Raw genomic sequence first — 14,944 nt, 5'->3', positions numbered from 1 at the left:
GACGTAAATGTAACAGCCTTGCCCCTTCATGCTTTTGTTTTGTCAGTAATAGAATTGCGAACCTGTCTGTAATACTAAAATGTCTAATTAACTGCTACTCACCATCTGCTGTTCCATGAATAAGGAGATATTCAACTTCCTTGAATTTTTCAGCTCTGGCCATTACTGTTGAACTCTGAAATTAAAGAAAAAGGGAAAAAAAAAAAAAGAAAAAAGGTGCTATTTGTTAGAAGATGATTTGCTAGCAACTGACTTTGATTCCTGTTGACACAGTCTGGGGTCCTTCAGATAAGAACAACCATCCCTGCTCCCCCCACGCCCCCACGTAGCACGTTCACATATCCAGCAGCACTGTGCTCCCACTCGAACCGTTCCGCACCGGTCTGCAATTATTACCAAGGGTTACGTCTGCAAAGTAACAGGCAATTCCAGAGGGGAAGAGTTTTGCGAGCGAGATACACATTTAATGCATTGCTAACATGTTGTTAGCCTGCAGCACGCCACTTGCCATAGGCTTCCTGTGCGACTGCAGACAAGTTAAAAAAATGTTGCCATGGCAACAGCGCACCCTATGATAGCGAGGAGCAGCTATTGCAGAGACCACACGCCTTACCTTCCCCACGAAAACGTACGCTAGTGTACCTGTAGGTAAGTCACCAGAGCTTTTATTTCATCAGTCTGAAGTAAAAATGCCTGACAAGAAGTTTAAAACAATGCTCTCCCCCAAGTCCGATACAGAAATGCCTGAAGGAAAAAACCACTAGACCAAATCTATAAATAGAAGTCAAGCTACGTTTTGGGAATTGAAACACAATACGGTGATGAAAAAAATAATCAGCAACAAAGATTAATCAAGGAATCGAAAACGCAGTAACAACATGGTCCCTAGAACATACCTACCACCCGACTTGCTACTGTGACTAGGTACTGAAGAATGAGGAAAGCAAGGCTTGCAGGTGAGATCTTTAATGTGGGCAAGGAAAGGGGATAGGATAGTGCTCTGCCATGAGAGTGGGAAGAAGAAAAGGGACAAAAGACATTTTAGGGTCAGCAAGACAACCAGCATGATGGGGCAAAAAATACGTGGAACGACATTTCCTTCTATTAGCAACATTATAGGGGTTCTCTGCTGAAAATGACTGAAACCCTGTGGAAGTTTTCTCTATATTACAGCAACTTAAAAGCTACTATGGCAAGGAAAAAAAATAGTAAAAATTAACAACAAAAGTATGTGCTGGGTTTTGGTTTTTTTTTTCTTCCCCCATCTTATACTAAAGCTGTATCCTTGCACAGGGATTTGCATTTAGTACCCCCAAAAAGTCAAATACATTATATTACCAAGACACAGAAGTGTTTTAATTTCCTTATGTCTCTTGTACACTCATGAATCTTTAAAGCAAGCATAAATATTAAATTCCTTTTGTTATGGCAGAATAGTGTACCACAACCCTCTCATAAGTGAAATGAGTTCTTCGTAGTTATTCAACCAAATTAAAAAAAACAATTTCAGCAGAGAGAAAAAATAGCCCTCCAATCCATAACATTGCAATTGCCGCCTTCTGATAGTAAAAGGCTGCAGAGCCCCAGAAATCCCATCTAATACCTGGAAATGCAGGCACACTGGAAGCACGACGCTAGCCATTGAACCGAGCTGGTATCATGGAGCAAGAACAGATAGTTACGAGAGCGCCAGAATCTGGAGAGAGGACGTCTTTGGTTCAGTGAGGAGCACTGGTACAGCAGCCTACCAAAAGAATGCTTCAGAAAGTAATGGCCCAGTGATATTAAAAAAAAAGGAAAGAAAAAGAACTAAGTGATATCCTTTGAGTGAATAATTTTCCATATGAGCAGAGGGGGACTTGCTAGAGCACCTTTATAAGCTTTCTTCTGGCAAATCAGTGCTGGTTTAAGGGACAACAAACCTGTGAGTGGAAGCCTGACTTGAGCTATGCTTCTGAGACCTCAACTTTCCAAAAACAGTTTTAGAAAAAAGGATGTCACTCTTTTCCTCTCCAGGCATTAAACAAAGCTATTTGTAAAATACTTCAGAAAGAAGGAACACACAAAAGAGAGACCTCCTCAGGTTTTTTTGTGTCACTTGCAAGCGATGTCTCACTTGCTGTACCCATACTCAACATGAAGAGTCCCTTCCCCCAAACGTGCTTTAAGGACACAGTGCTTCTGCCAAAAAAGAAGGTTGCAAGCTAGGGAGCAATCTGAAGCTAGGCACAGTTACAGCAAAAAGCACCAGCTACAACAAACCTCAGGTGGACAGCAAATAAATACAACTTAATTCACCCCTTCTGTTCCTAGTTACACGGCTGGGACAAAGGTTCTGAAAAGGTAATGTGTACAACTACTGAGAATTAGGCCCTGCTGAGTGTAACTGGCTTTTCTAAAGATCACACAGCAGTCAACATTTTATCAGCACTCCACAAACAAGTTAAGGTTTGGCTGAAACTGAAGGTCTCTCTCCCTTTAGCATATTCTCAGATAATAGAACAAATGTCAAATCAGTACAAGATGGCATATTTACAAAATTGTACCCTGTTTTGCATAACCTAATGATGCAGCAGTTCTTAAGGACTGAACATTTCAAATCTGCTTGAAAAAGATTGCCAAATCTATGACTGTTTCAAACACTTGCCAAAAGCATATCAAATTCAGAGTGAACTGCAAAATAATCTTCTCACAAGTTGAACAGTCTCTTCGGTATGCTTTACGTGGCTACTGCATCTGACCTCTAGAGCTCTGCCCTGATTTAGTCTCAAGTCTTTTACATCAGGGACATTTCTCCCTGGGCAGACAGCTTCTCTGCGGGTCAGCCGAGGACCCCTATACAATTCTAGTGGGAGCTCCATCCATGCTTGCGCCTTTCTTTTACAAAGCTCTAATTTTTTAATAGTTCACAACTACCTTAAAAGGCACTGATCACACTTAATTAGCCGACTTAGGGGTGTGAGTCATCCCTCGGACCTGACCCTTGACAAAGAGTATTTAACATCTCAGATTCTCTTCCTTCAATAACTGCGAAACCCAGTGTCACAGTAATACAAAGGTAGGGCGAACCCCTCTCACCACAACTCGCTTCCCACACTACAGAGGCACAGTCATTACCAATACTCTGCGCATTAGGAAGGCACCTAGCAGCACGCCTCTTCCCTAAGCAGGTGCGTACACAGTCCCGTTTCTTTTAAATTAGGGCACACTAAGCACAGAGTTTATTCAACCTTTCCCTTTTCAAGCCAGCCTCATAGCGGATGCAGTAGGATAGAGACTATATGATGCAGCATGCAAACCTGACAGTACGAAGTTAACAGTTCACAAACGCTTTAGCAGCTTCAGCTAGGAGAGCTCTCAGTACATGTTTTGCATTTACTTGCTAAACAACGTTCAGTTCAGAAAACAGCTCTCATCAGCGCTGAGGGGCCAGGAGGCTGGCGACTGGGACACTGAACAAAGGGGCTGCAAGCCAGGAACAGGCTGGGCTGGAGGCAGTAAGGGTCTTGAGCGACAACACAATCCCACAACCCTTCCTTTGATGCTACATGAAAAGCAACAAACTCACTTCTCGAGCTACCCCACCCCTCCAGGTTTATCTGGAAAAGTAAATTCCAAGTAATACATTATTTGGGGCTTTTAACAACGAACGAGGACTTAAGTTGCATTTTCTTATCTCTAGAAGCAGCAGTGAAGTGTGACAATCTGATCTGTGCAATTACCCCTCCTCCATCTAGCCACCATTCTCCCCAATTAGTCCTCTGAGTAACACATTTGAAACCTTTAGCTCTTTGGTACTGGCAGTTTCAACGTGGCCATTGCCAGCAATGGATACTATGCCAAGAAAATCCGACTCCTGGCTTGAAAGGATTAAACAGTCCTCTGTTGCCATCTGTGCCGTGAAGCTGGTGAATGACTTTGTGCACCCAGAGCGTTAACATTCGTTCTGCACGACGACAGTAACTTCTATTTACACTGCTACCTCGCAGACCTCCTACTGTTCCCTCTGCCTTAAAGAAACACATTTGGGAAAAGGCAGGCGGGCGGCTGCAGGCGGCTGGGCAGTCCCCGGTGGGCCCGAGCAGCTCGCTGGTTAGAGGAGGCAGAGGCAGTACCAGGTCTTCCAGCAGTCACTACCGTTGTTCTCAATTTTGACCAAAACGTCTGATGTAGCAGTTGACAAAACTAGATTACTGTAGCGATATGTCAAAACAGACATTTCAGTCCGTATCTGTATGTATTTATATGTTTTACCGTACTTTTAAATCAAGGCAGCAACCCCCACCCTTTTTTCCCCACCATGACACTTACTTTTTTAACGCCTCAAGACACAAGCAGTGATAAACTCTCTTCCAGCCTATTTACCAACCCAAACACAGAAAATGCCCCATCTCTTTCCTCTGACATCCACGTTTGGTTCCAGCATCACCATGGCTGCACACCCCTGTGTAACATCCCGAGAACCAGGGCACAAAGTACCCCTCGGATCCCTCACGGTTCTCCAATAGCCACTGGGTCGTTCCCCCTAGATCTGAAATTTAACAAAACCTGGCTTGGGCAACCAGCTTGGGCTGCTCTGCCCTACGCCCACCTACCCGTGACTTCAAAAAGCCCTTCAGGCAACAAGTCAAACAATTCATCACGCCATAACGAGGACCAACAATCTACAGGTATTTTGCTCCCATCAGAACACCTGCAAATCCCCTCACTTCTGGGCAAACATCAGTCATTTTAGAACAAACCCTGGACACCCTGTGTTTCGTGGAGATGGGGCCAAAATTCCCGCCCCGACACTGCCGGCTCTCATCTGGTCTGCAATTTGTTTGATACGATCACAGTTCAGGCAGACTTGCCTACCTGGCAAAGTTTCCTAATATTCAGGAGATTTTGCTTTCCCTGAAAAAAGCTTGCAGATTCCTAAAGCAAGAAAAGTTCACACAATACCCTTTTTTTTTTTTAAATTACGTTTCAGAAAGAACTGGAGTACATTTGTTTTGGTGGAAATGTTGTTTAAGATAAGGCATAGTTTGCCCACGAGCATATTAAATTTTAAAACAAATTTGTTTCTTGGTGATTAAAATAAAACAGTTTTTACAGCTTGTTTTACAGCCTGCAAAGTAGCCAAATGGAACTGAATGTAGAAAAAAAAAAACCCAAAAAAACCCCCAACACACCAAACAAACAACAGAAAACCCACACCATACAGCAAGGAGTAACTGCCTCATGCAAATCCAAAGGCATGAGACTACAGCCCCTAAAAGCACAATGCAACAGTTATAGCTGGAAAGAAGAAACAAACTTATTTCTTCCCGTGGGGAAGGAACTAGACTGTATAAAGAAAAATAGAGTGGCTTAGAAAAGAAACAACACACTTAAAAAAAAATGAAATAAAGTGATTTCTTTCTTACATTATAGTTGTTCAGATTATCGCTTGCTATAGGAAGGCCCATGTATCGCTCCGTGTATATTGAATCTGTAATTAAAAAAAAACAAAACCAGAATATGCTACTTAATTTTCGGTCTGTCTGTCTACCAGAAATTTTACCCACTGATACAAACGATAAGTGCATACTGGAAATTAACAAACAAAACCAAAACATAAACCCAGGCTTTCCACAATGAGGCGTGTAGGTAACCATCATTATTCAGAATATTTAATCTTCTTGTTGCCATGGACACCTGAATGCTGAATATTAATAAAGTACTTTGTGTCAATGTTACCTTACTGCTATTCTTTCAGTAATCGTAAGAAAATTACTGAAAATCTTGCAGTGAATGACTAGCATTTGGAAAAAAGCTTAGGTATTTTATCTAAATGTTTACTACTAAAAATCTATAAAATGAAAACATAGCAGTAGATTAGGACTCAGCTTGGCTCTATGTTATATATAGTAAAAATTAAGTATATCTCATTTTCCAGAGATTTTTCAGCATGGTATCATATTACTTTTTTTGCAGATTTGCTGCTTTATTAAGCCACACAAATCAACGCTCTGTTGCCATATTCTAATGTCCATTTGACTTCTCATCAGCGTTGCCGCACTGGGGTTTTTTTTATGTTGAATATGCATGCCTCCGTAACCCTTTCCTTCTTCTAATCAACTAAAAGTGGAATTTTAGATATCCTGATCTTCATTAAAAAATATTTCCTGCCATACTGTAACATTCATGCCCAAAACGTTATGAAAACATCCCTACGTCCTCAACAGACTACTGCTAATACCTGGCAGCATGACTTGATCTGTTCAATTAGCCAGAGCACGTAATACGCTATTATACAGCCTCTGTGCTAGATGCAGAATGATAAATTATGCCTTATTTAGCAGAGGTTTGCCAGGAAAAGCTTTCCTTTGAATGATTTTGGACAAATCCAAACGAGAAAAATGTCAAAATGTGGTGACATTGTACCAGCACATATTATATTTTTAACTATATATAAATTTTTTCATCTGGGAGGAGGGACCCTGTAACTGTATTTATAGCCTCATGCAACTACAACCTTACACACTACAAGCTTGAAGCACGTACAGACTTGTCCACTTGTTCAGGTTTTCCTCACATCAAGCTATTGTTAAGATTAATTATAAAATCCAGATTTTACACTCTAAAAGGAAAAAAAACCCGCAGGCAATTCAAATCCTATTCTGTTACTTTGAGAGAGTAAATTACAATGCAAGTTCGATGTTAAGCCTCACAGTTCATTCTTATAAGTGAAGTTGCATTTTGAAGAAGCAAAGTCTAATAGTGGTGGATTTCTGACACACAGTACTGGTCTCAGAACACGTGGCACTTTGGAAAGCAAGCACAGACACGTTACAGTAATACTACAAATATTACAATAATTTAGCCTTCATTAAATGTTGAAGAGATTACCTGGAATGGTGGATCTGGCTTTTTAAAATGGGAAATTAGATTTAGGGAATTGGTTTAATTCTGAAATGCAATACCCATCAGTTCATAAAAACAGACCAAGTGGCATTTACATGGCATCTAGTAGATAATCAAAGTTCTGCGCTATGAATCAACACTTTGCAGCATGTGCACCGCAAGACATATGGGAATCCTTGTAACGAGGAAGCCATCACGTACCATAATATTGCCAACGTGACACGGGGGCAACCGCTATTCCACACTTGAACACGCCGCTTCCAGAGCCAAGCACCATGGAGGTCACATATCCCCCATAAGACTGAGAAGAAAACATTGCTGTTATTTTAGTCGGGAAGAAAAGGATGGGGCCCATCTGCTAAATGGTTCATCAGACATTTATAGGCTCAGCGTTTTTCATATTAATGAACTCCATTCTGAATTTGGGTCAGATCTCACCCAGCCTGCTCAGTGGGGGAAAGAGGCATCAAACAGCGCATGGCAGCTGCGGCGCTGATGAATGAGAACTTGCTGGGGAAAAGGGGCGCAAACGCCGCTGACCCGTGACTCAGCGAAGGATGACAGTGTTTGGTAGCACCGTGGGCAGCAGCGAAAGACAGGAAACAAGACACTGCTGAACCGCTGCGTCCCTCTCCGTGCTGGGGGAGTGGGTGGAAGCAGCGCGCGGGCCCACAGCGCGCCCGATGAGTAGTTGCACCAGGGCATCCGAAAATTTACAACTCCCTCAGAGCAGGCCTACGGCAGCTCACTTGCTAACTCTCCTCCAAAGCGTCAAGAGCAAGACTGCGACTGGGGAGCGAAGGATCTTCTGCTGAGTCTGTGGGAGGAACTGTGCAGCAACACACTCCTTGCTATGCACAGAAAATTCACTCGCAGCCTAGCCTGATACACAGATGAGTAAGTATCTGACATACTCGAGCATCCAGGCAGCAAGATACCTAAACAATGTCACCAACTGCCCAAGTGACTGCCCTCACTATATTCTGAAGGGGTTATTTAGGAAAATGCGCCCACCCACATTCAAAAAGAAGAGCAATTTTTGGATCTCGTTCCCGTCTTGAAACCAGATTACAGGCAAATGGAGCTGTATCTTAGTTCAAAGCCCTTAAGTTTTTTCTCCAACGTCAATACTTAGGTCCTCCCAATGAGATCAGCAAAGCAATATATGTACTTAGTAATTAAACCCATATATAAGTATGTTGCCTAACCTGGCCGCAGTGAAGGTATTACTGCCCAGCCTACGGCAAACAAAATTAACGTACACAGTGACAGGCTGACAATGAAACGCTGACAACCTGAAAACTCAAGAAAGAAAATCTGTTTGCCCACAGGTTCGGTATCCAGGATGCATAACCCCAACCTAGCTCCGAAGATGTGTGCTCTTCAGCTGTTCAACCCGAGCCTCATAACGAGTAAGATGGGAATGCATTAAGTCCTCCATTTCTGTAGAAAGAATTGTGCTCCCACTAAAGTTAATACTACTACCCTTGACTCCATACAACACAGATATGTTTATCCACACAAGAGAAGCTATCAAAGGCACCAGCATCATCATCTTGGCATCAAGCAATTTATTCACTGGTGCCTGTCACCAGCAGTGACCACATTTCAGCTAGCAATTTAATTCAAGATCCTGCATGCAATCCTGCATATACTGAAACATAGTTCGCGTAAACAGAGCATGCAAGAATACTCCCCGTGACACCAGAAAAAACAGTGAAACAGCAGCCTGGGACAGAGAAATGTTCAGAGTTTGAATCAAACCGATATCCCTAACACTACATACGCACTTAGCCTTGCAGCTGAGGGGGTATGTACATGCTATTAAACACTCCCCTCTACTGTGACAGGTTTTAAAGACACATCAAAGTCAGAGAAATCTGGCCTCTGGTTGGAAGTACTGCTGAAATAAAATACAGCCAAGCACAACAATATAGCAGATGTAGATATTTTCAGGCTGCTAGTAAAAACACAACCACCATGCCACACAGCTGGTTCACATGTAGTTTTACATCTTTTTTTTTTCTTTAAATTAGAGTCATCCAACTAATACAAAGAGACACTAGTGAATATATACTTGGATTTTTTTTTTTAAAATATTGGTTCATCTTGTACATAGGAACTTGGCAGTATCCCTTTAAATTCTTTTTAATCCCTCTAGTAGTCCTAATTTCTGTTTCCAAGGCTCCTGAAAAGGGACAAGGCACTTGCAAGATGTACCTCATCAGTTCAGTTACTGAACTGTGCCATGACCCCAGACGTGCCTCACACCAAGTACTCCAGCACCTCACACAAACAGCAGCACAACAAATAGTTGTTACAATTAAATAATAAGCCAGCCAAACTTATTTGAGTACTTACCCAACCCCAAATAGCTATTCTGTCCTTATCAACAAAGCCCATTTCAGAAAATTTTCTAAAAGCAAACAGAATAATTAAATGCTTAATAGATTGCAAGTATCTGCCATTATACAGACATGCCTATTTTCCATCATGTCTGCCTCTTTCCGTTGTACAAATATGCATTTCCCACCTCATCACAGTGACTGTGTATGACAACATACAATACTTCAGGCATGTGTGTATTTAACAAATTCAGAAAAACATCTGTGCATATGAAAAACCAAAACCTGGATGGTCTGTAAAAGCCCTCAAACCACACTCACTGACATTTGTATTGTATTAGGTTAGATTTCACCACCTGCCTTTTTTTTTTTTTTTTTTTAATTATTTTAAAAAAGAGGAGCAACACTCAAACTGCAGCAGTAAGGGACAGGCTGGCACCTGTAAATCCAGTCAGGGTTTAAAAAAAAAAGATTCTGAAATGCTATTTGTTTAAACTCCTTAACATTTTAAAATCCCCAAAAGCAAACCCCCTAGGATCACTTTTTTGTGATTCTGAGAGATTCATACTGACATCGTTCAGTTTAGCAAGGTTCTACAAGCATAAACCAAGTGATGAACTATGATGTAAAGGTTGAGTAGTTCATACAAATAACTCTGTCACGACAGAAACTTGCAAAAGGCTTGGAGTAAAACTTGCAGCTCCACGTTCCTTGGTAGCATGCTCTTCTACTAATGTGACAGCTATCATCTCTATAAAACCAGGGGCATAGTAAATTTGTTATTAGAGCATTAACGCTTCTCTCTTTCTAAGCATAAAATGACGGTTGGCCCATAAATGACACACTTCAGCATACAAAATTCATGTAGAATTTAGTTATGTTTTTGCCAGCAATTTCAAGATGACCATTCAAAACCTTCACCTTTTTTTCCCCTACACAATATGCACAGAAAAGAAGGAGCAGGTGTTGATCATTTCATTGTAGCTCACCTGGCAGCTTCTATCTGATCTTCCACTTCGTATGTTCCCAGCCTTCGGTTTATTGCGTGCAGAATTTCATCCCCTTGGTATCCACTTCCCCTGCCATCAAAGCTGGCCACAATGATCTGCTCGGTGCTTGCCAGGTAGGTAGCCCAGCTGATTTGGAAGGTATAATCTACTTTCTGACTACAGGGTCCTGCGTACCTGGGTGAAAAGTGCCACAGAATTCAGGCATTTAGTCTCCGTGTACTCTCACATCAAACATCTGAAATATAATTATTGCTGACAATTTTCAGCCACTAAAGAAGGGTAAACTTTTAAATTAAACTGGGCAAACAAGAAAAGCATCACTGACTGACTCCAAACTGCTGCTTCACCTGGATGCTAAAAGCAATATGCCTTTTTAAAAACGTCAACTGTTAATCAAGAAAGCAGACTGGATTTTGTTTTATTGCTTTCTGCTCTAATAAGAAACTTTCATTATTTTGACTTTAAGCAGCTTATCAGAAATCCAAAGCAAATTCTTTCTTGTGTTGGCATATCTAGTCATCTAAGTTTTAAAGCGATGCTCTTTAACTATTTCTGTTCCACTTACCCATGATTTATTTGGTTACAGTCTGAAATCAACAAACAGTCTTCATCTGGGAAAATGAAAAAGATCTTCTTCTGCATTTTTAGTGTCTCATCAGTGTTCCCTACAGTTTAAACTATTTCTTAAGCAGGCTAAGAAAAAGGAAGCAAAACTGTAATTGTAACTTTTTATTTTAAAATATTCGGAAGCACTTGAGCACCATGAAATCACACGCTAAGTGCCTGGATGGTAAAATTCCGCTTGCAGTGCGCTTCTCTAGCCACTGTTCGACAGAGTAAGGAATGGAAGAATGGCTCTTATGGCTCTATAACCTATTTTTCCCAGTTTTAAAAGTGAAGAAAAAACTACTAGGAATTCTCTATTTCAAGCTTTGTTTCTATACGCTATGGATCCTGACACTGCTGAAGGAATTTCTGATACCAAGATCACCACAAAGCAGAGGTGATCTGACAAAGGCCCAGGTAAGTCAATAAAAATAGAATCAAACCCAAAATAAGTCTTAACAAGCAAAGAGCACTGACTGCTCATTAAAACGTTCAATAGGCATATCAAAAAGTATTACAGTGCTACCAAATTGCATTATATAAAGATGTATCTAACAATTAACAGCTAGTTTCCTTGTGGAGTCAGCTTTTTGTAAAAAGAGGAAAAGGTTAACATTTCTATTTTAATGAATAGCTAAATTTCAGTAATTTCCAGTTAGAAGAAAACATACCAGCATGAACAGAAGTGCTTGCGGAAGAATGGACCAAACAGCACCTGGTCATGGTCTTGAATTTATGAAAAAACAGCAAATGCAACCCTGACCGTAGGATGCAGTTTGCCAACACCAACTGACAGTCAAATATCATAAAGAAAATGCAACGTCACACTCACTACTTCAGCTTTAGGACACACGGCTTATTCAAGGTTTCATTCTGGAACGTAATTCCATCAAATGTTATTCCTAAGGAACTCTAATAGCAGAGAAGGAGGTAAGCTAATGCTAACATCCTGGCTTTTACATCGGATACATTCTGTATCTGCCTCACTGCCACCAGCAAAATATGTGCTTGTTAAGCATTACATCATCTTATAGTACAGGAATCTATCACAAATTGGGATACACCTCATTTTTTCATTCCCTCTTAAAGCTACATCAAGAAGTAATTAGAAAACACGCCAGTATTGTGTTTCCCAATCTTATCAAGAGCATTTGAAGTAAATGAAAGTGATTATTAACACAACATTGCCATGTAACTTGAAGACTTACACATCAAGGAGCAGAGGGTACTTCTTTGACGAATCGAAATGGGGAGGCAATATCATTTGATACCACAGGTCTAAAAGTGAAAAGAGTTTGACTTAAGTCAGTTCTGCAGTGAAAGAATTCGACATGCATTGCAATTCATACAGGAGCACATTTGAGTCACCCCCTAAAAATTAAAAAGCAGTTTCATCTGAACTGTCCTAATATATACACGTAAAAGTTCCTAGCTAATCTAATATTTTTTTTTAATGTTTTACAGCTGAGTTAGCAGAAAGTCTGGAACTGGAATGTCTACAATAATAATAATAAAATTTGGGTACTCAACATGCTGTCTTGTAACATTATTCTACATTATAAGCTTACATGTAAGACTTGGTAAGTCTCTACAGTGGTAAATCTGACACTAGCTCAAAAACGTTTCTCTACTCAAATTTCTCTCCCAGCACTAAAAAGCAATTTTAAATATTTTGAACCTGTCAGATAGGCTCTGCATGAGAGTTTGCAAAGCACCCAGAAACATATCCAAATATCTATTATTTCCCAAGCAACACTGATTCCAGTTCCATCCATGTTACTCTTTCCACCCAAGCTGGCTGAGAGTTAGCTGAACATTTTAAATGCACACCATCTAAGTTTCGCAAACCAATTGGCTCAATTGTTCACTCATGAATTTTAAAAGAACTGATGCTGCAAAGGGAGCATGAAATAATGCTGATGGACTGCACCACAGCAATAGCCAGACTGCAAGTCTTACAGAAATTTGTCCAGGTATGAATATGCAAGGCATTAAAACACTGAAAAATTAACAATCTAAATTGAACACAAGAAAATACTGATTTTAGTTTTCTGCATAATCTGTGTACTCTATAGTCACAGGAGCAGATTTCGTCTTTGGTAACATACATGGATTTGTGAATGGATTTGGAACTTGAAGTAGCACTACATAAATGGATTTATTTCTCCTATTTATGACACGAAAAATAGATTCCCCTTACCCAAAAACTTTTACCCTGAAGAGATGAAGTAGTAAGAACAAAGAGGAATAAAAAGATGAATATACAACTGATAGCAGGAAGAACATCTTTAAACCTCCATCTTGCCTGGAAGATTTCATCTTTAGCCCTAGTAAAAATGTGACAGAAATAGAAGACAGAAAACACAAAGATAAAGAGAGTTATTATAAAGATAGGGTAACAGTGGAAGGAGGGAGGCATAAAAAAGAACAGTTAATGGTGACTGACAGAACTCAATACAGTTTGTAAAATATAATTTCATTAAGAATATTCATTCATATTATCAGGAGGAAGTTTGTCATGAAAAGAAAAGCTAGTAGTAAAGGCTGGAGCAAGAACAGTTTAGACAGGTACCAGGCCTCCCACTGCTGGTCTATCTGATGTTCCTTAGCCTAGCAGCACACCAAGAAAGCTTCTGTACCCAGATGTGCAAATTCAGAGGAGCACCACTAGCAAAGCACCAGCAGTTCATTTTCTAGCATTTCATTCTAGTCTGTATTCAGAGGTTTATGTAGTGTTGCAGCGTGAACGTGCTTTTAAGAATGTGATTATTCAATGCAAATATTCCCCTACACAAAGTCAAAGATGATCTTGTTGAAATGTAGCCTAAATGATTTTGCAAACTTTTCCATTTAGATTCTGTGTCCGTTTTTTGATAGTAGGTGAGCTTCTCCTCCACTGTTCCAACCTACTAACGCAACTTACAGGTACAAGTCCCTCTGGTTTAAGACCTACTTGAATTTATAATTTAATTTAAATTCAACAATGTTTATGAGCTTTGTGCCTCACCCCCCATTCCTCTTATTTATTTATTTAATGTGGCGTTAGGGACTTCTGTTTTTCAGGTAATTATCAAGGAAGAAAGGAGTTAAGCCACTTCATCATGAAAACATCAAGATATCACACTAGGGAAAAAGCATATTTTAGATAAGAATATTTGGGGATTTCAGAAAAAAACCCAGAATGTCTGGAGATGTCCAAAAAAAAAAAAAAAAAAAAAGAAAATCTTGTCTTGCCTCAAAGTGCTGAATAACTGCAATAATCCCCACTACACCCATCTTTTCTGTCATGCTTTCAGCAGAAGACCTTGAAGCACTTCGTGAAAGGAGAGAAAGGTAAAACATGTTTTTGAACTTACTGTATCCACCTACACTAATGAACCCAATTTTTTTTGAAGGCATCTGAATATCTTTCAATGAATTTTCCAGTTCAGTGTTATTTTCCAAGTATCTGAGGACTAAATGAGAGAGTTAGTAAGAGTCAAAGATTAAAGACATTATTTTCAAATGCATTGCTCTTTAATCATGAAACACTTTAAAAATTCAATCTGAGATGATGGCAACCTACATTGCAGTCTTCGTTTACTGCAGTTTTTGGTTTTCCTCTCAGATTCAATGTTTATGATACAGTTTTCCTTCAGTAATTTAGTAACCAGAAAGCTGGTTTCCCCGTTTTTCATCTAAATGCCATTTCAGAAAAACTGAATTATTCAGTAAATAAATCATGCATTACTCACTGTTTTCTAGCACAATGTAAAAATAATATTAAATAAACTATGAATAAACATATGCCAAGCTATATAATTTATTCTTCTGGTTAACTATACTAGAGTAATTATCTAAAATTAAATTGACCCTTTATAACTGACAGTTTAATTATTATACTAAGCAATGAGAACAAAATTAAAACAAGTTTACAGTGCAACATAAATTATATTTTAAGACAATCCCGTACCTTGATCATCACTGCTTCTGTGCAGAGTAGATATGGGCAGGCCAGGACCTGTTAATAGAGCATGAAACCTTCACGTTTGCATGCTGTCTCAAAACACAAGCCTCGTAAAGCAACTGGAAGTGGGTAATTCATAAAAGCTCAGA

At 39.8% G+C, this 14,944-nt stretch overlaps 1 protein-coding gene across 1 annotated transcript in view; it reads right to left on the bottom strand.

Moving 5' to 3' along the window:
* Positions 1–14,944, bottom strand: part of DPP4 (dipeptidyl peptidase 4) — a gene marked incomplete at both ends in the record, with an annotated part of 39,882 nt that overhangs the window by 1,222 nt on the left and 23,716 nt on the right. The window contains 8 exons of the mRNA XM_082311470.1: positions 103–175; positions 5,409–5,473; positions 7,090–7,189; positions 9,250–9,304; positions 10,223–10,417; positions 12,058–12,127; positions 14,206–14,304; positions 14,802–14,849. Of these exons, the coding sequence (XP_082167596.1) occupies positions 103–175; positions 5,409–5,473; positions 7,090–7,189; positions 9,250–9,304; positions 10,223–10,417; positions 12,058–12,127; positions 14,206–14,304; positions 14,802–14,849 (705 nt within the window). The remainder of the gene's footprint in view (positions 1–102; positions 176–5,408; positions 5,474–7,089; positions 7,190–9,249; positions 9,305–10,222; positions 10,418–12,057; positions 12,128–14,205; positions 14,305–14,801; positions 14,850–14,944) is intronic.

Source organism: Platalea leucorodia (assembly GCF_965183815.1).
Source record: "Platalea leucorodia genome assembly, chromosome: 5".
NCBI lineage: Eukaryota > Metazoa > Chordata > Aves > Pelecaniformes > Threskiornithidae > Platalea > Platalea leucorodia.
This window is presented reverse-complemented; position numbering and strand designations above follow the sequence as displayed.